The following is a 27,797-nucleotide window of genomic DNA, read 5'->3' as shown; positions in this document are numbered from 1 at the left end:
TGTGGTGATTCGGAATAGGCGAGTATGACCCGGATTACGCACAGTACCAGTCTGATCAATTACAGAAATCTGTTACAAACAATGTTTTGTTTCGAATTTCTTTTCACATTATTTTAATCGTGACATATTTGTCCAGCATTTGAAATGAAATTTATATTTAAAATATAAACTTGACGAAGTAAAACGATAAAAAAATAAAAACTGGTTCGGAAAGGGCAAGTTCGCTGTAACTTTGAAAGTAAATTGTCTCTAAACAGGCGTGAACAATCACTCTGGATACCTACCTATCTGTAGGAGTGATTCGATATCTCGATTTTAACAATAAGAAATTAGAAAGACAAGTTACAGTGTCTTCGAAAACGTTTGCTTTAAATCTCTATTTCAGACACGCATCGCCAATTATTTTATAAACGAACGAGGAAGTTATATTCAGCCGGATTCCTTGAAATCAAACTTGTACATATTGGGGACAATCTAAACATGGTGAGATTTTATTTCGAATTATCAAACATTTAAACATTTTTTTTACTGATTTATTACTGAATCATTAGTCATTTTTGCTACATGTCTAAATTTTCAAAATAATGTTCGTTTCTACTGGATTTTATGTAGTGTAGATGTGCAACATTTATACAGGTACGAAGCGGTATGTTATCTGAATGTGCTTTTTTATGACCCTGTTATGAACCATTGCCTGCCGAATGGCCCCATACTGCAGCTATTACTTGGCCATTATGACCGATATTTATTATAGAGACTTCGGCTTCTGGCCCATTTTTGACGAAAAAAAGCTTAAGTAATTACTTAGTTAAGTATGTTATTTTAAAATCTTGCTATTGATTAGGTTACTGTCTTAATGTTGATTTTTTTTTCTGTAACAATGTATTTATAGCTAAATAATACTATACTGCTTAGTTCTCTGCAGTACTTATCTCAGTCATGCAAATATGATATTTCTATTTAAGCATGATATCACGAACTTAAGTATTTGCTTATGTATATTTCTTATTTCTATACTTCGTTTTCTGTAAAATTCATGATCTGTGAAATAGTCATACAAGGTTCTGATATAGGTGAAAAAGTCAGCATATAGGACAAACATAAGCCTTTGAAATAACAAACTTAGCTAAGTAATTACTTTAGTTTTTTTTCGTGAAATTGGGGCCTGGTCTTGCCGGACCTATGAATACAGAGCTCTTTACCAATCAAAGCATGATTTAGCAGGGCAAACCCTGTTGTATCAATTGATAAGGTATCTTTTGAATATGCTGTATTAGCATGTTGGTTACATTTAAATGTATTATATAACAGCAGAAGTTAATTAAAACAGAATACACGCACAGTCTGGTAAATTCTACCTTTTGATAGGATGTTGGTTTACAAATGATCCTAAAAGTACATACTAATCAAATTAGATACTTTATTTTTAGGCTGGAAACTCGTTATTAGTCGCTGCAATTGACTTCGGAACTACATACTCTGGCTGGGCTTTTTCCTTCAAACATGAGTTTGAAAGGGACGCTACCAAAGTATCTGCGAAGAACTGGAGCGGGGGACAGCTGGTATCACTCAAAGGTTTTATGCACATTTTAATTTATTAAAGGAAAACTCGGTATCATGAACTCATAGATCATGAACCGTAATTTTTTTTTTCTACGCAGCTGTACATTGAAATTAAGTTTTAGTCACGTCGCATCATGCTTCGTTCCGTATTGGTACTTTTATAAGATGAAGAATATTAAGATATGTCTTACATTCAACAAAGGATATTTATGACCAGCAGTCCACCATACCCTGATTAACCTGTCGTTATACAGCTGACCACAAATGTTAGTTTGTCTCGTCTTTTATACAAGCGGTAACATAACGCTATACAACTGTTACTCAAACTAAATGCATTATTTGTCAGGACCCACATGTGCGTTGATAAAATCAGACAAACAAACGCTTGACAGTTTCGGATATGAAGCCGAGAGTAAATATGCTGATCTAGCAACAGATGGAGAGCACGAGCCCTGGTTCTTCTTTAAACGATTCAAAATGAAGCTTTTTGGACAGGTATTATACTTCTTCTGTAATTAAGGAATTTACATTTTATACGCCCGTCTGAAAGACGGGTCGTATTATGGAAAAGCCCTTGGCGGACAGGGGGCGTCCACAAACTTTGTCCGGAGCATTTATTCTTCATGCATTGAGGGATTTTGATGTAACTTAGCACAATTGGTCATCATCATGAGACAGAGTGTCTTGCGCAAGAACTAGGTCCCTAAGTCTAACGTCAAGGTCACACTTACAGGTCAAATGTCAGATACAAGAATGACAACTTTGTCCGGAGCATTTCTTATTCATGCGTGGAGGGATTTTGATGTAACTTGGCACAAATCTTCACCATCATGAAACAGAGTGTCATGCGTAAGAACCAGATATCTTGGTCTAAGGTCAATGTCACACTTAGAGGCCAAAAGTCAAATTCAAGAATGACTTTGTCCGGCGCATTTCTTTTTCATGCATGGAGGGATTTGATGTTAATTGGCATAAATGTTCACCAACATGAGACGGAGTGTCATGCGCAAGAATCAGGTCCCTAGATATAAGGTCAAGGTCACACTTAGAGGCCAAAAGTCAAATATAAGAATGAAATTTTCTTGTATGGCCTTTTAGTGGGTTGATGAATACTTCTACCTATTGTCACCAAACTTTATATGCAGGTCACCCATGACGCTCATTTTAGGTCAAGGTCAATTGGTCAAATGGCATGATATTTGAGTTATATGTGCAGTTCTGTAACAAAAACATTTCTTCTAACAACCTCTCGACGGCCGTATTTTGTGACTATGGCACTCTTATAGGTTTACTTAAACTGATATATAATTAAAACAACAGTTTTGCAGTTCAAAATATGACTGTAAATCATAATATTCAAGAATTAATACTTGATCTATGTAACAGATTTGATAACAGGATGTTTTGTTTGATTGAGCAAGTTTACTAAATTTGAAGGACATGCGGCATTTATCAAGACAATTCCACTTTTTGTACATTTAAGGGATTTGGAAGAAATCTCATGTTGGAAGATGCCAGTGGTAAAAAATTATTGGCTAAAACGGTATTCTCGTTGTGCATCAAATATCTGAAAGACGACCTTATAAAGCTGTCGGAAAGTCGTATTGCTGGAGGTGGACTCCGGGATGAAGATATACACTGGGTTCTCACTGTTCCAGCCATCTGGAACGATGCAGCCAAACAGTTTATGAGGGAAGCGGCACAGGAGGTACAACATAGTTGCTATATGTTGATTTGTTTTCAAATATGAAGCATAAATACGGAACATAATAAAAGTGCTCTTCCGTACATATCAGTAAACTATCCTAATCGCCAGAAAAATAGATATGTTAGAAATGTTAATGTGATAAGGCTGCTAAATTACTCAAAATACATAAAATAATAATTATACAACTATATAATGGCGCTTAAAATAGAGTCTATTGTTATTTTTCTTTGTTTTGTCCTATACTACTAGGATCGTTTTGTAGGTATGATTTACAAATGGTAATTTTGATTGTTTGTCTTTGTTAAGGCTGGGATTTTAGAAGACAAGCTGACCATTGCCTTAGAACCGGAAGCAGCCAGCTTATACTGTCGCCATCTGCCGGTAGAAAAGTGTGGCAGTGATAAAACATCACTATCAAAGTTTGGTTCCGGCAAAAGATACCTTGTTTTAGATGCTGGAGGTAAGTTAAAATGCGATTTAAACATGATGGTTCATAGTTAAATACTTACTCTTTATATCTGATACTGATTCTGAAGACCTGAATTCGTTTAAGAGAAGATAATTTATACAATTGCATACAATAAGATAAAGATATGGTAAATCGTTTCTACTGCAAATATGTGCAAAAAATCGACTTGATACCAAAAACAGATCGCGGATTTATTTTTTATAATTAATACTTGTGTGTTAAAAGAGGACAGAAATGTCTATATGGAATAACATACGAATATCTTGTTTGTATTTGGTTAATCATAGGACGTTTTATGTAAGTTAATGAAATATTGTTAAAGGAAAAGGGTTGATCTATTTGCTCTTTTGGTTTGTAGGTGGAACTGTGGACATCACTGTACATGAAGTCATGAGTGGTGGCAACCTTAAAGAACTTGACAAGGCTAGCGGAGGAGCATGGGGAGGAGTACAAGTTGATGACGCTTTCTTTCAATTCCTGTCAGAAATTCAGGTATGTTAATCTCCGAGGTATGTTCTGCCGTTGGGTATTCTTTAAATAAATGGTTAGTATAAGGATAAATAATTACATTGTATCTAATTTCTTCTAATATGTCACAACTGATTCATTAAAGAATAAGATTTCTCGGATATGAGTAATATCAATACTCTATCAAATGTATCTGTTTTCCATGATCATGGCTGCATATTTGGTAAATGAAATTCTAATTTCTAATGTAAACAAAAAATGTAGTCTAGTAGCATATTTTAACAGATGTATATTTTCTCAAGGTTCTCTCGTGATGACAAAATTCAAAGACATGCATATGGAAGATTACATTGACTTGTTTCGAGACTTTGAGGTTAAGAAGCGTGAAATTGGACCCAAAAAAGATACTAAAGTTACATTCAGGATGCGAACAGCACTGGCTGACTTGGTGAAGGATATGAGGAATGAAACATTACAGGAAACAATAAAGAAGACAAAGTATTCGAATCAGGTATAAATCATGTTTTGGATACCTATTTTAATAAACTAGATATAAAGTACATTTTATCAATGATTTTTAAACGAGTTGTGCAGTAACTGCTAAATTGCAGTTCTTTCTGTGGAAGACTCCCCCCACCCCCCCCCCCCTCCCACCACAATCATGAAAATCTGTTAGTTTGATGGACTGAGTATCTTCAAATTGTCTGTGCGTGTAAACGTCCCCATATTAAAATCTGTGATAGTTCTCCACACGTCTAAATAATCGGAAGTGGTTATCTAATTATAATTTATCACATGTAATTTCTTCACTATTTTACATGATTATAAACTTTATAAGTATAACTTTTCTGACCAGAACATGTAGAACTAAAAGAAAATCAGTAAGTAATGAATGTATTGTTTCGCACAATTTTAGGTGAAGCTAGTGGGAGACAAATTGCGAGTGGATCCTGCTGTCGTTAAAGGATTCTTTGAGCCGTCAGTAAACAGCATAGTAAAACACGTGAAGGGTTTGCTACGAGAAATTACCAACAGCGGGGTAGAAGCTGTCCTCATGGTAGGCGGATTTTCTGAATCACCGATGTTACAAGAATCGGTTAGGAATAATTTTCCGGGCTTACGAATAATCGTCCCTGATGAAGCAGGACTAGCTGTTCTCAAGGGGGCGGTTATTTTTGGCCATAGTCCAGCTACCATCTCCCAACGAGTCAGCAAGTATACTTATGGAACAGACATCGCCGAAGATTTTGATCAAACCAAACATGCTATCTCGAGAATGTCAATAGCATCCGATGGTTCACAAAGATGTACGAATGTTTTCTCTAAACTTGCAGAAGCTGGACAAACATTGGTGGTAGGAGAACCTCAGGACGAAAAAACGTACACCACTCTCTTAGAGGACCAAACCGCAATGGGTATGAATATCTATGCTTCGACGTATAAGAATCCAGGTTTCATAGATGATGTTGGTTGCCAAAAGATTGACACATTCTCTGTTCCTGTTTCTGGTAGAGGTAAAGGTCGGGCGGTTACCGTGAAGACGATTTTTGGCGGAACTGAAATTGATGTTGAGTGCAAAGAGGTTGCAACAGGAAATATCACACACCTGAAAGTTGATTTCCTGTCATAGACAGAGCGAGTAAAGAGGTGTGCATTACTGTTGTGTCAGACACGGCGTTCTTTACACAACACGCTATTGCACACTACAATGATTAAAAAAATCAAAATTTGGAACGATTGGATTACATTTTGATTATACCATCATGTACACATTTAAGTATTGCTTTGTTGTTCTTATGCAGCACTTCATATCGATGGAAAATGTACACATATACACTAGAATATATTGATTGGTGTGATGCTTAAATATCATATCATCGTCACAATCGAAAGAAAATGTTTTCAGCCTAGATGCTTTCGTTATAATTTGTTGCAGATATAGAGTATTTGAAATTGTTGCTAACAGTGTTATGTGTATATAGATTGTGATACAAAAAGTCTATTGGCAGTGTCACAGATATGCGGTGTTATGATGAATTATATCATTTTTTCTTGTGTTTTAACGAAATGTGAACATACAATTTGTACATAGAAAAGTATTACAGGGTGAAGGTGAATTATTTCTTTAGAGAGATAACCGGAAGTACAGATTAAGGCGCATTCTATACATAGTATGTTTAATCAAAATTATTTGCAAACAATTTTTTGAGAAAACTTAAGTGTGAAACATTGAATTACATGCTTTAATAAAATGTTCATAGATATGTAATATTGTAAATAAAATGCAATGCAATACCAGTTTTATGTATTTGTGCTACGTGTTACAACTTTTGAAAGTTTTAATTAAACGGTTGGAGGAAACAAAGTGCATATTCAGTATGATTTGGCAAGATAAGGTTCTCATATTTTCTATGATAAAGTTTTAATTTTAGATGAAGGTTAGTAATGTTTAAAACGTTGCCTCTTAGACGTGATTTTGTCTCAGGATAAACTTTTACTATATGCCAGAAGTAAAGAACAATATTACTCTTTCGGACATCCTAAAACTAACAATAATAGTGTTTATATAGTGGTACAGGGATATACTTTTGCAATGTACATTCAAGTTGAAAACGTAAAAATAAAGAGAAAAGGGAGAATGCAGAACAAAATTTATAAAACTAGACTTACACGAAACAATATTATGCTACTCGTTTAATTTGTCACGTTTCGGTAAATTTCATTGAAAAATTGACGTCATAATGACAAGAAATCTAGACCAGCCCTATGATATAAAAATCACAAAAGCAATGTTTCATATGAAAACGCAATATCATTTGCCATAGCACTTTTAAAGACAAAGTTGTGGGACAACTGTACGAAAGAAATTAAATTAAGCTCGTTTTTTCGAAGAATATGTAAAGCAATTGTTGGTAAGGTTTTGTTTTGGTTTAACACCGTTTTTCAACAGTATTTCAGTTATGTTACGGCGGGCAGTTAACCTAACCAGTATTCCTGGATTCTGTACCAGTACAAACTGCCAACTTGCCCGCATGAATTAGATCAGAGGTGGACACAATCTCACGGCCCCGCGATCCGTAGATTTTGAAAAGCCAGGCGTTGCTGTCCTGACACAACTCTTTTCTATTACGAAGGATATTCAGTTTGTTGCGATTATTTTCCATGTTGATTTACGTTAATTTGTAAGTTTCACATACTGAAAATGTTCCTTGGGTGACCCTCTACTAAGTTCCTTCTAATCATCTATGGTATACTTTGAAATACTTCTTAACTGTAACCGCTGGCCCGATTTTAAAGTACATTGTCATTTCACAGCAATATTCTATATATGGCCCTCTACCAAATTACTTCAAATAATTCTGTTTCGTTAAATACATGACCGCCAATTGCCATGAATATTTCATTTGTTATTGAAACATTTTTTTTTTGAAACCGCTGGTCCGATTTCAGAACAATTTCAAATCAATATATCTTGGGTAACCCTCTAACAAATTCATTTAGAACATATTTCGTTAGAAAATATGTCCACCAAGGGACCAGGCTCGTTTTCCCTGTATGGCTACTTGGCAGCATTTGAATATCTACTTGGAAACAGCTAGCCCGATTTCAGATAATTTCTCTGCAATATTCTCTTCGTTATTGTGATTTGTTTAACAAGGATGGCTAACAGCGGCCGGATTTCTTTTTTATGATGTCTAAATGGGAAATTTTCTTCTGACAGCTGACGCGATTTTGAAATAATTTTACAGCAATATTCCTTTGGTGACTCTATACCAAAATTATTAAGTCAAGGTGCGAAAATCAGGTGAGCGATTTAACGCCATCGTGACACTTCTGTCTGCCAATAAGTGAAAAATAAATAAAAGGTTTAGAGAGCATGTTGTTTAAGTACCGAGAAATTTTGGACCGTCATCGCCTTCTTGATTTTTTATATGTTACTCTGACAAGTTAAAAACATTTTATTTTGATTACGTTTTGGTAATTTATGTAATGGTAATTATATTTGCGGCAATATTTGATATGGTGTTAAGCCTCTCAATTCTGCACATTTTAAATTATGATCCAAATCAGACGAGGTTTATATGTTATCATCATGTCAGGTTTCTACGGTGCCCCTAAAGTGACATGTTACACACATTTTTTCCAATTAGGTAATGTGAGACTTTTTTTTATTTCGTTTAAACGAAATCATTTCGTTTAAACGAAATAACTTATTTCGTTTAAACGAAATCATTTCGTTTAAACGAAATAATCATTTCGTTTAAACGAAATAACTTATTTCGTTTAAACGAAATGATTTCGTTTAAACGAAATGATTTCGTTTAAACGAAATGATTTCGTTTAAACGAAATAAGTTATTTCGTTTAAACGAAATGATTTCGTCTAAACGAAATAAGTTATTTCGTTTAAACGAAATCATTTCGTTTAAACGAAATCATTTCGTTTAAACGAAATAAGTTATTTCGTTTAAACGAAATGATTATTTCGTTTAAACGAAATGATTTCGTTTAAACGAAATGATTTCGTTTAAACGAAATAACTATTTCGTTTAAACGAAATGATTTCGTTTAAACGAAATAACTTATTTCGTTTAAACGAAATCATTTCGTTTAAACGAAATCATTTCGTTTAAACGAAATGATTTCGTTTAAACGAAATAACTTATTTCGTTTAAACGAAATAACTATTTCGTTTAAACGAAATGATTTCGTTTAAACGAAATAACTTATTTCGTTTAAACGAAATGATTTCGTTTAAACGAAATAAAAAAAGTCTCACATTACCTAATTGGAAAAAAAGTGTGTAACATGTCACTTTAGGGGCACCGTAGGTTTCACTCGTTTTTGTCAGAGTTTTATGTTCGTTTCCAAGTGTGTATACTGGGTTTTATTCAATCGGAAAGAATTTATAATGATAAAGCTTAACCCGTTTGCCTGTTAAATCAATTGTTTCGATAAAATACCGTAGAGTTAATCACACAAAATTCATCATAAAATGAAAATAAACACGTGCCGAGATATGTATATGCTGTTTGCATAGTTATACATGTGTCACTTTAATAAACAATAAATTGTAAAATTATTACCTATCAAGTCATAATTCAAATCCATTGCGAGGGGAGAGATGGTCAAGTGGTTAAGGTGTCGGCGCTCAGTCCAGGAGTCGTGGGTTCGAGCCCCACTGGGGTCACGACCACGCCCTCTCATATGACACCAGTACTGGCTTTTCAAGGAAGCAGACTCTAGAGTGGTTCAAATAAGCTTGAATCTTAGTATAGAAAATTAGTATAAACTAAATCCATTAAACTCTAAGTTTCAGCGAAATTTCGATTTTGCGGACCTTTAAAGACCTGCTCCAGTCATACATTTTAACCTTTGTCACTGAAAAAGCATGGAAGTCCTGACTATGAACAGTGACGCCTGTCAAAATAGAGTCTATTAACTGGTACCTATTGTAATCATGGGTTGCATACACACAATAGAATTTGAATAGCCGCGGAGCAGGGCTTTAATGATGGCCCCATATCGCTCAGAGTTGCTCAAGTATAACTAGAAATATGCTGCAGAGAAGATTTTCGAAGTTTTTCGTACCACATCATAGGGGAGAAATAGGCTCACCCGTGGCAGCCATTGCTTTTTAATAAATCAAGATGACTTAAAGACCAACCACAGCCCATTGACCTACTTTTTCCTCCCACATGAACTTGGGGAAATCAGTCTGATAACACTACTATAATGCATTGAATTGAATAAACATGTAGATTTACGTTTAATTATTAAATCATTACATTTTATTTACAGCACTATGTAGCTTAACGGATTTGGTGTGTGTTTTTTTGTTGTCTAACATAGATCGCTCACTATTCTAAAAAAGTACACATTAATAAATTATGTACTTTAATTTGTTAGTGAATAATATAAGATCAAAATAACTTTATACTTTGTCGTTACGTTGCAAGAAATTGCAACAATTTCTTTGCGTAACCAAGCTTTCGGTTTATGTGGTAAGAATAATAAATAGAAACAAGGATGCCACATCCATTCATAAATTCATTAATTATTATGAGGGAATAGAAAAGACCTTTTTCGGACATATCTTAATGAAAAATTAAGAAATATCATAATATTATTCATTACAAACATTGTTTTCTTTTTTTTACAATTATCATTACGTAAAGATATTTCTTTTTATGCTCAGAGTAATGTGAAATATGTTCTCGAAGTTATTCGAAACCCCTGTAAATTGCTAAACGTAATTATATATTCGTCAAGGAGTCACTTGGGAAGCCTCGGTACTACTGTATTCCACTAACTGGATTTCATCTCAAGTCACTCCCGAGGATTTCCTCCGAGTGACGTCACATAAATCCTCGCGGTAGGATAGCGAAATTCCATGACGGAAAATGGCTGACTGGAAGAAACTTCGAGTCGGAGCCTTAGTACTGGTTTTGGTCATGCTCCAATATCAAGTAGAAAGGGTTTTCCGCTTGGGCTAATCTGTATGTAGACAGTTGTTTCATCTGTTTTTAACATAAAACTTCAAAATTCAAAACCTTATAGGACTTTAACCGTAATACTTTGATCAATATAAGAAGGAACAATCGTGTGAAAAATTAAAATCTGGCAAGTGGTTTCTACTATACAAGAGAACATGCCCTCTGGTAGCCATGTTTTTTGACATGTAGGTTGAACAAATTTGGTAAAGAGTCACCCAAAAGATCATTCATGTGAAATTTTGAAATTGGACCAGCTGTTTCTGAAAAGATTTTTAAAGGTTCAAGTAAATACAAAAGTAAAAATGCAAATACGTCCACTGGCAGTCATCTTTTTGAAGAATCGAAATAGTTTGAACAAACCTGGTTGCCTGACACCTCAGGAACATTTTGAAATCGGATCAGCGGTTAACGAGGAAATGACATTTGAAGATTTTACTCAGTGACATTTGGCTCTGGCAGCCATGTATTTTGACAAATAAGAATTTGAACAATCTTTGTAGAACAACTCAGTGATCAACTGAATCGTGGAAGCAGTGTCCGACAAGGTTTTCACGATATACATATAAGTGACCACACCCACTCTGGTGGACATACTTTTATTTCGATTCGGAATATTTGAAAAAAAATGTCCTTGTAATGTATCACTGATCAAAATCAAAGCAGCAGTGTAGGAGATGTCATTTTTAGCCCTGGTGACCCCTATGTGCAACCAAGCGGAACCGTATTAATAACTTGGGTAGAGGACCACCAAAAGAATATCCAGACAAAGTTTCATTTACTTCAACTGAACTCGGAGAAGATGTCGTTTGAAGGAAAGTATGGACGGACGAACAGGTGTCGAGCGGTGAGTAATCACAATAGCTCACAGTGAGCACATTACTTGTTTCAAACTGGTTTTTAATTTCCTATGAACGTATATGACTATCATTTTCCAAGACCTTAAGTGAACGACGCACAGTGCAAACTTTCATCCTGGTTTTCTACTCTGGCGGAATGGAAATGGAAAGTTTAAACCAAAAATATGAATGCAGTCCTTGTCGGAAATACTGATGTGAGTAAGAACTAGATATGTTTAAAGGATTGCAATTTGTTTATATTAAACACATAAAAGGGTTAATATATACGTAACATTTTATTTTGTATTCATCAACAAATAACAGATAACAAGATAATATATAAGACGTCAATAGACTTACATTCGAGATAAAAACGGCTATGTTCGTCATTCCATTAACAAGAACATCTTAGGAAGTTAGCACACACTTTTCCTTTCTTTGATCTGCTATAAACAGATCAATAAAATATCAATAGACAATGTTTTTTTCAGTGTACAGTGTCTATTTATTGTTTCACTGCCAATCTGTTCCCGACGCATGTGTAAATGTAAGCAACGACACCAGGTACGTCAGTAAAAACGACAGGGGTAAACCAGAGTCTGAAAAAAAGAATATACAATGTACTTTAACAATAATTACATTTAACTTAAATGATAAAAAATCTCTTCAAACAGGCGGAATTGGAAAACAGGCACTTGGAGACCAACCCCGCTCCCCTCTCCTTCCCAGCCAAATTTCAGTCAAAATGTTCTAGCCTCTCAAACACACTGAGCATATAAAAATAGTTGCATTGACAGTAAATGGTGATTTGAAAACATGAATTTGTAACAACATATGTAACTAGAACTGTCACGGGAGTGACGAATACTCCAACAATACGGTCTTGTCACAGAAGAATGACAACCATAAGAAAGACATGGCCACAAGAAGGTGCAATTTAAATCGAACTTGACCTGTACTTTATGATGTTACACCTGTGTACCGAACATTATCTAAATTTGTCAAGTCTTTCGTGAGTTATTGTCCGGCAACCATGAGTTTGACAAATTTTAAGTTGGAAAGGGGTCATAACTACATATAAAATTGGTTGTTTGTAGCCAAAGTCGAACTTTACATGTATTTCACGATGGCAATGAGGAGCTAATGATTTGTAATCCGCTTCCATTCACACTAGAAATGAATTCCCTTGCTTTGTGAGACTGAAGAACTCAGACTTACATGGCGTAGAAGCAGCAGACGTTGAGTCAATGATATGCAAAACCTTGCCCACACTTTTCCTGTATTCGCCTTGGTTACCACTTGTACTTCTCCTTTTCCGTTTAGCACTACTGCATGATGTCTGAAAGAAAAAGATCAGATATTAGTAAAATACAACAGTAAAATATACATTTTCATATTTATTAGGTTAAAATTTAGCCTGCTGGTGGCATGTGATTCTGCCTTTGCGGCCAGTGCAGACCCATATCAGCCTATGTACATCAGTACACTCGTGTACTCTCTTACTCACTTAAAATTGTTGAAAAAGACGTTAACCATGTACTCATTCAACATCCACACACTCATGTACTCACTCGGTCACCTACTCAACATCTGTACATGTACTCATGTACCCACTCGGTCACCTACCTAAACATCCGTACATTTATGTACTCACTTGGTCAGTTACTGAGCATATGTGCATTCATGTACTCACTCAACATCCGTACTTTCATGTACTCAATTGATCAGTTACTCAGCATTTGTGCATTCATGTACTCACTCAACATCCGTACACTCATGTACTCATTTGATCATCTACTCATCATCTTCACATATATTTATATACCCACTCGGTTGCTTACATCAACATCCGTACATTCATGTACTCACTCGGTTAGTTACTCAACATTCGTGCATTCGTGTACTCATTCAACATCCACAGATGTATTCATGTAGTCACTTGGTCATTGTCAACTTTTATATAGTGTCATACCAGAGGGATTTTATTCATAAATGATATTAAATATAGTACACATGATTTTATATTCTAATTGTTAATATGAATTTGTAAGTTATATGTGAGTATGTATGTTGTCTCTTATAGTTCTATTTAGAACGATCATTTACAATTGTTTTAGTCTGTATGTAATTTTGTATGTTTGTAAATGAATGAGACATAAATAAATAAATAAATAAATAAATAAATAAATAAAAATAATACAGTATTACAGAAGAAACAGTGTTATCATTACTGAACTCGTATCTCTCGACTCAAAGTCTGCCGAAATGAAGTCAAGATCACGCTTTATTGCCTACTATGAATAGGACCGAGAGTTGCATTTATCAATTAACAAATTTATGAATCAACAAATGAGCCGCGCCATGGAAAAACCAACATGTGCATTTGCGACCAGCATGGATCCAGACCAGCCTGGGCATCCGCGCAGTCTGGTTAGGATCCATGCTGTTCGCTTTCAAAGCCTATTGCAATAAGAGAAACCTTTAGCCAACGGCATGGATCCTGACCAGACTGCGCTGATGCGCAGGCTGGTCTGGATCCATGCTGGTCGCAAACGCACTATGCTGGTTTTCTCATGGCACGGCCCAAATAAAGAAAAGCGGAGATCTATGGCAGGCCGGTGCGCCATGCTTATTGTTAAATGCCAAATACAAAAATGTGTATTGCTAAAATTAATGCTAATTACTTTTTGCTAAATAATATATTCTTTATGCATTAATGATTTCTATCTCTTAATGTAATGTATGCAAGTTTTAATTATTTAAGACGTATAATATTCTACCAGTCTGACTCAGTAATAGTAACATGTTCTACCGGCCTTAAACCATTAGAACGAAGCAGTTAAAATGCTTAAAATGTTTAGAAATTAAAGTTTTTAATAGGAACAAAGTTATGTGAAACAAAGGCCAATGACTATCATACACACACATATTCAGCTCTTTTTTAATAAGCACTTATCAATAAACATTTGGCATTTATTGTTTCGCATTTTTCAATTAACAGTTATCATTTGACAATTACAGTTTGACGGCCAATATTTGACATTCAGCATATGGCAAATAGCATTTTGCATTAACTGTTTGCCATTTAGCTTTAATTTCTGGCAATTAGCATGGTGCACCAGCCTTCCATAAAGCTCATATCTTAGTAAGCATTCAAATTTTACTGAAGGCCGTTGCGCCATACTAATTACAAAATGCTTAATGTCAAACATTTAAAACTAAATGCCAAAAACTTAATGCGAAATGCTACATGCCAAATGGTATATACCATACACTTAAAGAGACACCACAAAACTGTATTCTTTTGTATTTCCATGATGGTAATTATACATGATTTGCATGAAAAATATGAGATATGCAATAATTTAGTTTCAAATTGACAGTGACATATTAGGCCAAGCCAGTGTGTTTAATATTTTAACATTTCATTGATTTAATGTAGTAATATGTACATAAATCATCATTGTATTTAGTTAAATGCCAATCACACTTTGTTTCTACAATGAAAGATAGTTATTCATCTATATTCTTAAAACTATGCTGAAAAGAGATTGACTGAATAAGTTTGCATATAAAGTTCTGAGAACACATTTATTCAAGAAGGGCCTAAATTGTCCACCTGAAAACTTGTGGTATAGCTGTATTTTACCTGTATTATAAGAATGATTTTCATGAAGATTTTGTTGCGAAAAAAGTAAGTCACTTGGACGTGGTTGGTCTTTAATGCTAAATGCTAAATAGCTACTGCTTTATTGACAAAAAATTAATGATAAATGTTTATCGTCTAATGTTTTAACTTTATGAGTTACTGATCTGTATCTCTTAAAACTAATGAATGCAATTTTTAATCGTGTTGAAATATACGTTATATCAGTCTAATTTGAAACTGTAACATGTTCTACCAGTCATGGGAACATTGGAACCGAAACTATCTATTCTAAATTGTTTAGAAAAGGTTGTTTTTATAATACAGACTGTTACATAACAAAGGCAGACGACTATTGAAAGGATGCATTCATACACAGATATATTCAGCTGCACATTTGAATAAGTTAGCAATGAGCATTTTGGCATTTATTGAATAAGTGGTTAACAATAAGCATTTTGGCATTAATATTTTCATATTTCGTAACCCCCCACAAAAAAACCTCGCCCCCCCCCCCCCCCCACCAAAAAAAAAGTTATCATTTATCGTTTGACAATTACTATTCAACAGTCAGTAATCGAATTAGATCATTTAGCAAAAATCATTTCACTTACTATTTGGCATTTAGTATTTGGCAAATTTGAGTCGACAGTAGAATACTTACTGTACAACTGCTGCTTGGCAAAGGACAAATTAGAAGATCACAAGAAAGATATACGTTGTTGTAGTCGAAGAATCTAAAGGCCTGGATTATTGCCGTTGCCTCGCTATCGTTGGCATTTGTGGTGAAATTGGAGATGAGGTCACTGTCATCGGAGCACCTATATCATGCCAAAATAATGTTCAATTCTTTGTTTAAAGAGGTATGCATAAATAAAATGATAACAGATTCCGCAGAGTATGTCTGTTTTTTTTTTCGAAATTCAGTTGATACTTTGATAATTGTATGAAATTAAAAGAATACACAGGTTTCAGGTGAAGTTTAAGACATGCTAAAAAGCGTTTAATTAACAGCAGCAACATATTATATAAATGTATTTCTGACGAAGACATAAAGGTCGAAACTAGTAAAGAATGTGTTGTCTTGGTAATTTTAAATCCATTTGATCTATAAATGTATACACACATTTAGAATTTCAAAAATCATGTGCACTCAAGAAAAAAAAGTTGTTCTTCGCAAAAAAACTGTCCATTTTATATATATAAGGATGTGAACTATATGAACTAAGATGTAACGACTGCGGGCAGTCATATGGAGATGGGGGTAAACTGTAGCTTGCCAACCACACCGCTGGGCAAGACGTCACAAAAACGAATTAGTGTCACTTACCAGGTGGTGATTAACCCGACTGAGTTTGATGACGATGATGTGGTTCCTGGGTAAGCCGTGCATGACGTTATTTGAAGTGTGTAGTTCACTAAAATATGAAAAATAAAATTAAATAATTCGAACAGTTTTTCTTATATGTAAGTAATGTAACAGGTACTTTAGTCAGTCTTAAAAGCCATTTGTTCACAGACGAGATGAAAACTGTAATAACTTGAATAAAGAATCTTGGAATGAAGAACAATAGTGAAAATAAATCGGTATGGCGGAATCCGTGCGTTGTTTGATCAATCTTGACTATCAAGTTTTCTGGTACTTAAAACATGGGCAATAATTCAAATAAAATGTTTGCAGTCTTAACTTAAAGGTGGTATAGCCTCGATATAAAGGATTCATTATTCTATATATTTTTTGAGCTATGAGCATCACAAACAAACAAATCCACTATTTTGGCTATTTCAAAGGCCGCAACTCTAATTAGCGCTAAAAGCTCAAGAAGAATACAAAGTGTGCAAGGTCACATCATGATAAAGACTCATGCAAGGTTTCATGAATTTACATCAAATACTTTTTGAACTAGGTGCGTCACAATGTGAAAATGTGCATTTTTGACTATTTCAGGGGACATGACTCTGGAAATAGGTAGCGGAGCCAGACAAAAAATAGGAGGTACGTAAGTTCATATCATGATAAAGACTCATGCAAGGTTTCATCCATTTATACGAAATATATTTTGAGCTAGACGCGTCACAAGGTGAAAATGTGCATTTTTTTTACTATTTCAGGGGCCAGAACTCTGGAAATAGGGGTGGAGCCAGACGAAAAATAGGAGGTTCGCAAGTTCATATCATGATAAAGACTCATGCAAAGTTTCATTAATTTATATCAAATGCTTTGAGCTAGGCGCGTCACAAACATTTTTTTTCTTGATGGGGACACAAAAATCAACGTATGGATTGTTCAGACTGACGACATGGTACCCCTAGACGAGAGCTTCAAACACCATTATCTTTCTCATATGGCGGTAAGTCATCCTGTAAAATTTGTATGCTGTAACTATTATATACTTTCTTAGAATACGAAAACGGTAAATGTTGACGGACGGACAGATGGACGGACGGACAACAACATTCCATAATACGTCATTTATTTTCAAAACGGGCGTGTAAGACAAACGTCACAATCACTTACTCGGGAAGATAATTGTCCACGTAACCGGATCGCCAACATTAGCAGACGTCGGATTCAAAACAGATGTGACGTCAAAGGAAACATTCATTGTAGCCTCTTCCCCCAAAGCGATGCTGAAATATTAAGAAAAGTTCTTAAGTACTACAGAGCGAAGACACACGAGCAGACAAACGTGAGTTAATTATGTACGTTGTTCATTTGTTTTGTAATCACATATGACATATTGCAAGAAAATAAGCTTTAATGCTGGAAGAAGGCTACCTTTGCACGTTCGTTCAGTATAAACAGGAATTTTAAAAGAACTATAATGAGTTTGTTGAAATGTGGCTGCCACAATATTTTTTGAACAAAAAATTATTTGTTTAATTAAGTTCTATTTTCAAAAAAAAAAGATTTCTCTATTGTTTGTCAAGGGTTTGATTAACATAGAACGTTTTATGGAATACATTGTTTTTGATTGCCTCCCTTTACGTGACGACCCTAAACTATAATTGAAAGCCATGTTAGTATACGGGGGCCTCTGTGGCCGAGTGGTTAAGGTCGCTGACTTCACTCACTTGCCCCTCACCGATGTGGGTTTGAGCCTCACCCGGGGCGTTAAATTCTTCATGTGAGGAAGCCATCCAGCTGGCTTACGGAAGGTCGGTTGTTCTACCCAGGTACCCGCTCGTGACGAAATAGTACACGGAGGGGCACCTGGGGACTTTCTCCACCATCAAAGCTGGAAAGTCGCCATATGACCTATAATTGTGTCGGTGCGACACTCCCCCCCCCCCCCAAAAAAAAAACACAAGAAAAAACAACATATTAGTATACATTAACATCTGTACAGCTGTTTCGTCTGCTTTTAACATAAGACTTTGAGTCTTATGGGACTTTGATGATCATAAGCCTGCGCCTACCTTTCCAAAGAAGACTTGTTTTGAAAATGTTTCAGTAAATTATCAAATGTAGATCTATACGTTTTATCAAATCTACTTACGAGGCTGCCAATGTGTTGGAAATTGAGTGCGGCACGGAATCAGGAATCTCAAAACATGTGATGTTTACAATCTCGACATCCTCTCCAGCATGGATTTGATTGCTCGACATGTCGATGTAGGGGCTAAACGTAAAGAGAATCGACTGATCCTGTCGGGGAAGATATATAAAGGATTTCACGTTGAAACATTTGTGAAAGAGTTTCATGACTCCGTTTTCAAATGTAATGGTGTTTGTAATATTAGTATTGAAAACAGATAAACTTTGCAGATGTCAACTAGATAAAGAGTTACTAACAAAGGACACGCCGTGGTTGATGGGTTGCAATGGATTTACGGCTAAATAAGTTTTAGTTAATCACATTTTAGCTAGGGCATATTGAATATACTGTAAATTACACTGTACCTACATTTTCAGTAGCAGTCGCTATACATTCTTCTTATATAAGAATATGTATGAAAATAATTTTATATGAAAGTATGGATTTTATTGCTGATAGATATGGTTATAAAATAACATGTTAAAAATGCTATGGTTCAGAAAATTACATATTAAACATTCATTTGATAAAAATGACTTCTTTTATTTCTAATGAAAAATCCCTTTTCCATAATTTGTAACTCCAGTGATAATTGAAGCTTGTTTAATTATCTTATGAAAAACCTTCCCTTTTATTACACTTGATATTGAAATAAACATCCAGGTGACAATACCCGGAGGCAGTAGATGTCGACATCGCAATACCGGTCACCTGTTACCAATATATGTTACCAATACCAAATAGCTGTTGTCTCCCCTGATATCGATTTTCTGCAATATCGGTCATGAGGTCAATTCTTCCTCATGGCTAGAACTAGTCCTTATGACATTCCTGAAAGGAAGTTAGGTAGGGAGAATGGTTATTAAATGGCAATAAATGCTGTTCCACAATACGTACTTTATCGCATTCAGTAATTTCCGCTGTGCCAGCAGCCAGAATACCAGTCACCGAGCAATTCTTGCCATCCGCTTCATGCATCGCAAAGTAATACATGGATGAGTAATTTGTCGGCATACCGGAAATCGTAATCGTGCTGTTTGGATAACATGCTGAAAATCAATAGAATACTGTTTATTGTGCGGGTTTTTAAATTTTGGCTTTGACCAATGACCGGCAAGTCATTCAGAAAATGTTTAATTACAAGACATCAGTAGTTACAGTAATTTATTCAGGTTTATTATCAATTTTTACGAAAATAACACAATTAACATGTGTTGAATGTAGGCCTGTCATCTAGAACCAGCTGTCTACCAACGATTTATGTATATACGAGTCCTGTGATAAAATAGGGTTCTAATAACAGTAGATCAATCTGGGATACTGTATTCGGCTCGAGTGGATTTTGCCAGATCGGATCTCACGAGGCGCGCATGCGCTGAGTGTGATCCGACCTTGCAAAATCCACTCGAGCAGAAAATTGTTACAATGACCCTGATATTATAAACCTTTTTTTTTATTTGTTGTTTTGTTATTAAACGAAATCTTCAATGTTTATCGATATTAAAGATACATTTTGTTATAGAATTTTGAATTGTTTTGTAGAAATAATACATATGTTTTATACGCTGTTCAATTTTCAAGTGAAATAACAATTTCTAGGATTTGGTGTTATTTAATGTTTTTCTCAAAATGTAAGGCTCAGTGGTAAGAAACTTCAGAAGGAACCCTTGTATTAATGAACACGCGATTAACATGTTAAGTATAGGATATAAGACGAAAACGATCCAATATGTAAAATACTGGACTGTCCGAAGCGCGTCAGCGCTGAGGACCGTCCAGTATTTTACATATTGGATCGTTTGAGGCTTATATCTTACTTAAAACATTGTTTTTATGGCATAACCAATAAGAAAATACGTATAAGCCATTGACGTTAAATTTTCTTAAATTAATTCGGTTTTTATTCACTTTACCGCATTTAATAACAGTTGCTATATGATTATGAAATACTCAGTAGAACCTCATGACTATTTTACGCACGTTTTTCTCATAATGCATGACTGCGTTTTTCTCGGGTTTCTCGCCTTCGTAATATTGGACTTTCTTTAGCCCGGGATTCTCGTCATGCTATTAATTGTGTTTACACATGTACGGAATAAGCAGTAGTATTATCACAAGTGGTGGTGGGAGGAAAGAAATTTTGTGACATTTTAGAAACAAAAAAAAACTGGATTTATTTTAATTCATGTCAAGGGTAAAGTGATTATGTTCTTTTTATTTAAGTGTGAGCAAGGAAACTTGCTTTGCCAAATTAAAATTTACAAGGGTATGGCGAATTAGGATAATGTTTCACTGAAAGCGTAGTTGGAATCGGACAGCTGGAGAAAATGATTGCTGCATGTGCACTAAATGAGAAAATGGGTTGTTTGTTTACACGCCTGGCAATATACTGTTGTGATTTATTAGTTCAATGACAGTTTTTGTTGGGTTGTACATGAATTTGCACGAAAATCTTCAAATTTAGTGCAAGAAGACTTATACAGAACAGACAATTTTAATATATTATCGGATACAGCTACTGGTAAGTCAAAACCATTCTAAACTTGTGATATTATTTTCGGTCCTTTAAACCGTTTAATACACGGAACATAACTAAGGAAAACTTGCTTTCAATATGAATTTTTTCTATGCGCTCGAAGCTACTCTTATTCAAGTTATTATCGCAATGGATGTTTAATGTGGTCCCAACTGGAGTACTGAAAAATATATTTGATATCATTCACTTTGAATTTATTAGATTTATTTTCACTAAAATCTCAGTATTTCATAAAAAATAGCAGAAATAGAATATACGAGTACAAAATTAAAAGATATTTCGGCAAAACTAAGGTGCATGTTAGTAAATGTGTCCCTTAATTGCAGTTGTTTTTCTTTTCCAATAGGCAGTCTCACAGACTGAACAAATGTGAACAAATGCTTCATCCTGGCATTAAACACAAGAAATGAAGAAAATTTGTTCTTAGTAGGGTGCTATAAACGTTTATATTTTGAAAGGTTTATGAACATCCTGTTATTTTTACATTTTTTTTCAATACGAATATAATACTCAAATAAACATAAACTGTAACGATCAATACCGACAACAAAAACATGAGCTGCACCATGCGAAAACCATCCTATTGAAAAGGGGAAATAATTCTACCAAAACTAAAGGCAACAAAGTTATTTTTGTTTCGCTTTGTATCATATGAAACGCTTAATAAATAGAGCAAGTTTGAAAGAAATATCTTTACTGTTTTTCAAGAAATATTAGTTTTTATGTCGAAAGCCCGATCGGACAATGTAACCAGCCTGGCAAACGCACTGTGTGGTTTTCTCACGACGCGGCTCAAATCATTTTCAGGGGTTTACATGAACATTCATAAACGTATAAGCATTTGTTTAGTTTTTTCTATGTTCAGATGTATGGATAAATTCAGAAAAAATGGATTGTGACATAACAAAAATGAGCTATGTATACGAGGATGTAATGCTTCACTTAACTTTCGTAAATCGTAAATGATTATTACTATTATTTTTATGCTTCCCGAAAGGCGAGAATATAGTTGACACTTTGTCCGTCCTTCCGTCCGTCCGCCCGTTCCGTAGTATAACTTGAAAAGTATTAACGGCATTTTATTAAAATTTTACATAATCATAGAGGCCATTGAGACAAAGAGGAGTGTTACAGGACCATAACTCTACCTTACCTAGCTTTTGAATTATCTCCCTTTATTATACAAAATAAGGCTTGTCCGGAGCATTACTTGAAAAGTATTATGACATTTCATGTAAACTTCACAAAACCATAAAGGCCATTGACAGTACGGCCTCAAAGAATTATCATGATTGGTCTAATAAAACTGCTTTTTAAACAGAGAGCAACATATTCTTGCACAATTTTTGAAACTGGAAACGTGAACAATATTGAGGAAGTTGTTGCTCTAGGAAGATGTTGTTTAGGGAGTAAGACTACGTTGATGCATGCAAAATATGTATAATGCTATTTTTAACTTTTTGCGATTTTGTTCATATATATTATGCATCTAGATCTATACATAAAACTTAGTTTTGATATTAATTTTCCTTTTTATTATCAGTACTGTGTTATTATATTGGACTGCTTTCATTTGATTATAATATTTCTATATGGAATTTCACTACATGTATTGATAAATATTGGACTACACGAAAACATTAATTCTGTATATAAATCGTTTTCCTCGTGCAGTACAATATTAAATACACAGTCCAATATTAAAATAATATTGGACTCCACGTGGAAAATACTGTACTAAGTCCCATTGAAAGCAGTCCAATATCAAAAATACAGTACAGCGAGAACAAAGGAGTGACGTCATGACAATGTTTTAATGATTGCTATGAGCATTGAGATCAAATACTCACTGTACGTGTAAAACAAACTATGTGCGTGCACGGAATGGAACGGTAATCCCGCCATACCAAGAAATACCAAGAACGTCCAGGAAAGCATGATTTTAAATTCTGAAACGATACAAGATTAATCAAAGCACGAGTTGTGTTACAGACGAGCTACGTTGGAATCTTAATAAAATATACGAAAACTATACTCACATAAATGTAAGCCTTTTTAAGGCATCGCCTTCAGTGGCAGCCATTTGACTCAAAATTTTACATGCAAATTTTCATAAAAATGAAAGATGACTAAGTGGTAACTATAAAGTCAATAAATTTGTCATAATTATGTTTAAAATATCTATGTGAACATATGCAAGTAGAAGGATGTGCATTTCACTACCTGTATTATGCCTTTATTCGATATTTTTTATGACAAAATTTTGCAATTTTATCTGCAGTCAAACTCAATATATATTCAATACATTTCAAAGATAATTACAGCCAATTGTAAAGCAGACCGTGAAGAATAAAGTCTTCAGAAATTATTTTGAAATTTTACCTGATTACTGAATTATACACAAAAATCCCAACACCATCAATTTATCCAATTTGTGTTATCTGTTCACACATAATTTACATGTATATAAACATTTTGTGTCTAATGCAATAACCAGGAACAATTTCGACAAAAATCCATAAGAGTTTGCAGTATACATATTGTACTATGAAATTAACTAAATTTTGTCTTTGTAATATTTTTTATATTGGAGTTCTACTGCACATAAAATTGCAATATTTTGGGGTAAATTTTCGGTCTAAAGGAGACTCAAATATTTTACCAGCGGCATATGTACTATAAATCATCATATGCTTCTTATGTTGATGATAATTTGACCAGCTGTTAAGGCTTTAGTGCAATTTTCAAGAGAAAAATACTCGGCCTGACAATATGAACTGATACTGAGTTGTGACTGTGGCGATGCCTTAACTTGATGGATATCAAATCAAATTCTCAATTTTTAATTACAGTTCCTTATATTTTTAAAAACAACGTATCTCTTAAAAGCACTGCTTTATATATATATATATATATATATATTAAGAAAAAATAGAAACCCACAATTAGTTTTAAAAGTGGACTAGGCTAGCATAAATTTATAAATACTGACATTCAATGTTGAGATAAACTTACCCGTCTTAAATAATGTCATGGCGAACAGTATAAAAGGTTTCTATTGAGTTTCTGTCCGAAAGTAGGGAGAAAACACAAATAAGTGGACAATGCTTCTATAGTGCTAAGTATAAGTAAAGTACGTGCATTTGATCCAATTAAGGTTCTTGTAAAGCCTTTTAAAACCTCTCCTCAGGTGAAGTTTTGTTTTAGTTTTTTACGCCTCATAGGTCTTGGTATATCATAAAAGAACATACCAAGCTGTTCAAAATAAGTAGAAGAAACTTTCACGACAGGTTATTCTCTACTAAACACTACATTTTGTCATATATCACATGTTATTCAACTGTCCACGTTTTTTTTGTAGAAGATGTCAAGCTTCTTTTTCAAAACTTTTACAAATGTGTATCTAACTTATTTCTCCAGGTACTCCGGGAGTTGAAAGTGTGACAAACCATGTTCATTTCAAACACATGCTAAAATTGGAAAATGAAAGTGAAAGTAGAGCTGTCAAAATGACAAAAACTGCGATATTAAAAAAAATATTAAAGTTAACTATTTTTCCTTTCCCGGAGTACCCAGATAAGACACACAACAAAAACAAGAGAAAAAAATATGTTTGAAAAAAAAGTTTGATATTTTCTACAAAAAAGAACATGGAAAGTCGAAGTACATATGCTGAAAGAAAAAATACATATTACCGAGCAAGTAGAAAGTATTTTCTACTTCTTCTGAACAAATATATATATATATATATATATATATATATATATATATATATATATATATATATATATAAAAGTTCAATTTGTAAGGACTAAACAGCAGCAGACTTCTGTGTTTTACAATTATTTTCAACAGTATTTCAGTCATGTAACGACGGGGAGTTAACCTAACCAGTGTTCCTGGATTCTGTACCAGTACAAACCTGTTCTCCGCAAGTAACTGCCAACTTCCCCACATGAATTATCAGAGATGGAGGACGAATGATTTCAGACACAGTCTTTTATCAAATAGTCACGGAGAACATACGCCCCGCCCGAGGATCGAACTCGCGACCCCGTGATCCGTAGACAAACGCTCTCCCTACTGAGCTAAGCGGGCGGGCAAGATGAAAATGTACCCCGAGGGGTGGTCTCAAAAGCTTAACATGATCCTTAAGAAGTATCCGACCTGTTGATATCGATACGCTACCGATGTATAAAATTCTCTAGTTAAGTGAACGAACTGGCCGAAATAACTGCTTCAGCACGCCACATTCAGTTTCCGCTATTGCGATATTTATATGAGTTTGCAACATGGTAAGCGGGAACCAAAACACAGCTAAATCTTTCCTTTTGCGATTCGCTGCAGTTGAAATATAGATTACCAGGGGTTTTACTACATTTTCACTGAGCCGAAATTGGTCAAGACAGAATTATATGCTGGAATATAGAGATATACAAAAAAAAAAAAAACAACCTTGATCCTATGTCGCAAAATTCACCTAACGGCTGAAATGTTCAAGCGTTTCAAAATCAAACTAAAATTCGTTGAAAGTACTGAAAGACAAACCTATGAATTTAAATCTGTTATTACAACAGTATCATTCTAAATCATTTTTGAAAAGATAAATCCTGTGTAATTTTGCAGCAATTAAATAGTACAGACAACGTGTGGACCAGTTCTAAATGTAAAGATAATGTAAATTATTAAATAGAAGCACTTACCTTGAATAGCCTTCTTTCTACTATGAACCCCCTATCTATAGCAAATAAATTTTTCGCCAAAAGGAGCGAGAAAAACGAGTTCCGCGATTTTCACGAAAATAACGTGCACGTTTATCAGGTTAAAATACTGACTGCTATAGGGAATATGGTATTTACGTATAATGCTAACAAAGTATGGATACTTATTATGTTGTCTTTCAAATTGTATATTATTTGATAATGTGTAGTCCAGTGGTGACATTGACTGACTGCAAATCCCGGGGTCTTCAGTTGAATGTCCCGCTCCTCCCATTTATGGGTGGTTTTCCCAAGGCACTTTACTGGACCAGCTGCTAGGGGAACTTCTAGAGTTGAAGCGGCTTCTGCATCTTCCGCTATCCGTTAACCACAATTACTAACAGTTTAAAGTAGTCTATCTCTTATGCCAGAATTACAGGGCACGATAAAGATTGAAACTGCGGCTCTAACATATGCATTACTTTGGACGAGCCGGGCTAACAGACAATTATAAAACGTATGTCTGCGGGACCGATATCATTGTTTTGTTGTGTACTGCATTACTAACGTTTCTGAGAGTTTTTTTACATAATGTACATATTCCTCGAGTGTTTTTATAAATAAGTACTGTAAATAAGTAAATCGCAACATTTGTCATAATTGCTGACAACTGAAACTGAAAGTACTTCTTTTCTGACTGCCCGACGTTGTGCACGTGTTGGAACTTTCAAACTTTTGAAAAAAGTCTGTCACTATGAGACGCCCTGATATACCAATAAGTTTTTTTTTTAAAAAGTGCTTGACATTTTTATCCTTCTTGTTTGTGGATGAGAGAAATTTATCCACCTCGTTTGCCGAATATAGCAATGTGGGGTTCCAAATATTCCAACGCCTATCGTATTCGTTAAATGAATTTTCAACAGCCGAATACGTCAGATATGAGAAATTGCAACTGGCATTTTACTACGATTTTTTTTCGCATTTTTCCGTTGTCATTTTAGTCTGCTCTTGAACTGAAGACCCAGGGTGTCGTAGTCAGACAATGTTACCTCTGGACTATTGTTTTCCTCAATCCGTTCAAAATTTATATGTGACGTCATAAGAGATAGTACCATATTGAGGAGTTTGTTTCGAAACGTCGTTGAAAGTCATTGCCGTACAGTGTTTCACTTATCAACGAAAATGCACTTGACTATCTTTTAAAGACGAAAATACTGATGAGAATATGTTAGTTAGTTGTACATGTATGCTCCTTATATTTCTTATTTCTTGCCCTAATACTGCTTTATATAGTAATTTCGTATTTAGAGAGGGAGAAAGTGACTGACAACTCCTTATTCTGTTTCTTTTTTTTCTCTCTAAAATTAAGTATTATGATTAAGAAATGAAATGATTTTTTTCGGTGTTCATGCGAAATGAACGACAGAATAGGATAGGCAAATCCATGAATCGCGCTAGCGATTCATGTTTAATTTGCCGATCCTATTCTGTCGTTCATTTCGCATGAACACCGAAAAAATTGTTTCATTTCTTATACAATGTATTTACATTATATTTCCTTTCCATTTGTAAACTATATAACATTATGAATTGCATTCGGCCATTCTGTTCACCAGACGGAACAACTGCGACGTCATCTAAGGAACGTTCTCCCTGACTATACGCGGACGTCGTCAAAACAGCGGTCGGTTATCACTAAGCAGCGATGACGTAACTTTCGCGCCTTTCATTTTGCTGTTCATACGAAATGAACGTCAAAATATTCAATGGAAAAGAATAGGGCGAATGTAATTATTTAATTATGAAACCGCGATAGGCTCATTATGAAATGCAGTC

General features: G+C 34.7%; 2 protein-coding genes across 2 annotated transcripts; one reads left to right on the top strand and one right to left on the bottom strand.

Annotated features, from left to right (window-relative positions):
• Positions 1-362: 362 nt before the first annotated feature.
• LOC123557325 (heat shock 70 kDa protein 12A-like) lies at positions 363-6,501 on the top strand. Its single transcript, XM_045348738.2, has 8 exons — positions 363-483; positions 1,431-1,575; positions 1,910-2,058; positions 3,047-3,271; positions 3,578-3,731; positions 4,099-4,236; positions 4,511-4,719; positions 5,125-6,501. Exons 1-8 carry the CDS (start codon positions 481-483, stop codon positions 5,836-5,838), a joined length of 1,737 nt encoding a protein of 578 aa, XP_045204673.2. The 5' UTR covers positions 363-480; the 3' UTR covers positions 5,839-6,501.
• A 5,552-nt stretch (positions 6,502-12,053) lies between these two features.
• LOC128546163 (uncharacterized) lies at positions 12,054-26,035 on the bottom strand. Its single transcript, XM_053544624.1, has 9 exons — positions 25,965-26,035; positions 23,112-23,210; positions 19,623-19,774; positions 18,687-18,835; positions 17,705-17,817; positions 16,517-16,604; positions 15,851-16,007; positions 12,759-12,879; positions 12,054-12,139 (listed from the first exon to the last, which is right to left on the bottom strand). The coding sequence occupies exons 2-9, from the start codon at positions 23,197-23,199 to the stop codon at positions 12,054-12,056; spliced, it is 954 nt and encodes a 317-aa protein (XP_053400599.1). The 5' UTR covers positions 23,200-23,210; positions 25,965-26,035.
• Positions 26,036-27,797: the final 1,762 nt, after the last annotated feature.

Source organism: Mercenaria mercenaria, chromosome 5, assembly GCF_021730395.1.
Source record: "Mercenaria mercenaria strain notata chromosome 5, MADL_Memer_1, whole genome shotgun sequence".
In the NCBI taxonomy this organism is placed as follows: Eukaryota; Metazoa; Mollusca; class Bivalvia; order Venerida; family Veneridae; genus Mercenaria; species Mercenaria mercenaria.
Note: the sequence above shows the minus strand (reverse complement) of the source record. Positions and strands in the feature narration are given on the sequence as shown.

Bases quoted from the DNA above. Each gene is read 5' to 3' on its own strand.
- LOC123557325 (XM_045348738.2), top strand. The intron at 1,576-1,909 runs GTTTTATGCACA...ATTATTTGTCAG, and splicing joins ACAGCTGGTATCACTCAAAG to GACCCACATGTGCGTTGATA. The intron at 3,732-4,098 runs GTAAGTTAAAAT...TTTGGTTTGTAG, and splicing joins CCTTGTTTTAGATGCTGGAG to GTGGAACTGTGGACATCACT.
- LOC128546163 (XM_053544624.1), bottom strand. From the start codon at position 23,199: ATGCTTTCCTGGACGTTCTTGGTATTTCTTGGTATGGCGGGATTACCG. The intron at 16,008-16,516 runs GTAAGTGACACT...GGCATGATATAG, and splicing joins GTCGGGTTAATCACCACCTG to GTGCTCCGATGACAGTGACC. The intron at 12,880-15,850 runs GTAAGTATTCTA...TTTTTCTTTCAG, and splicing joins TGCCAAGCAGCAGTTGTACA to ACATCATGCAGTAGTGCTAA.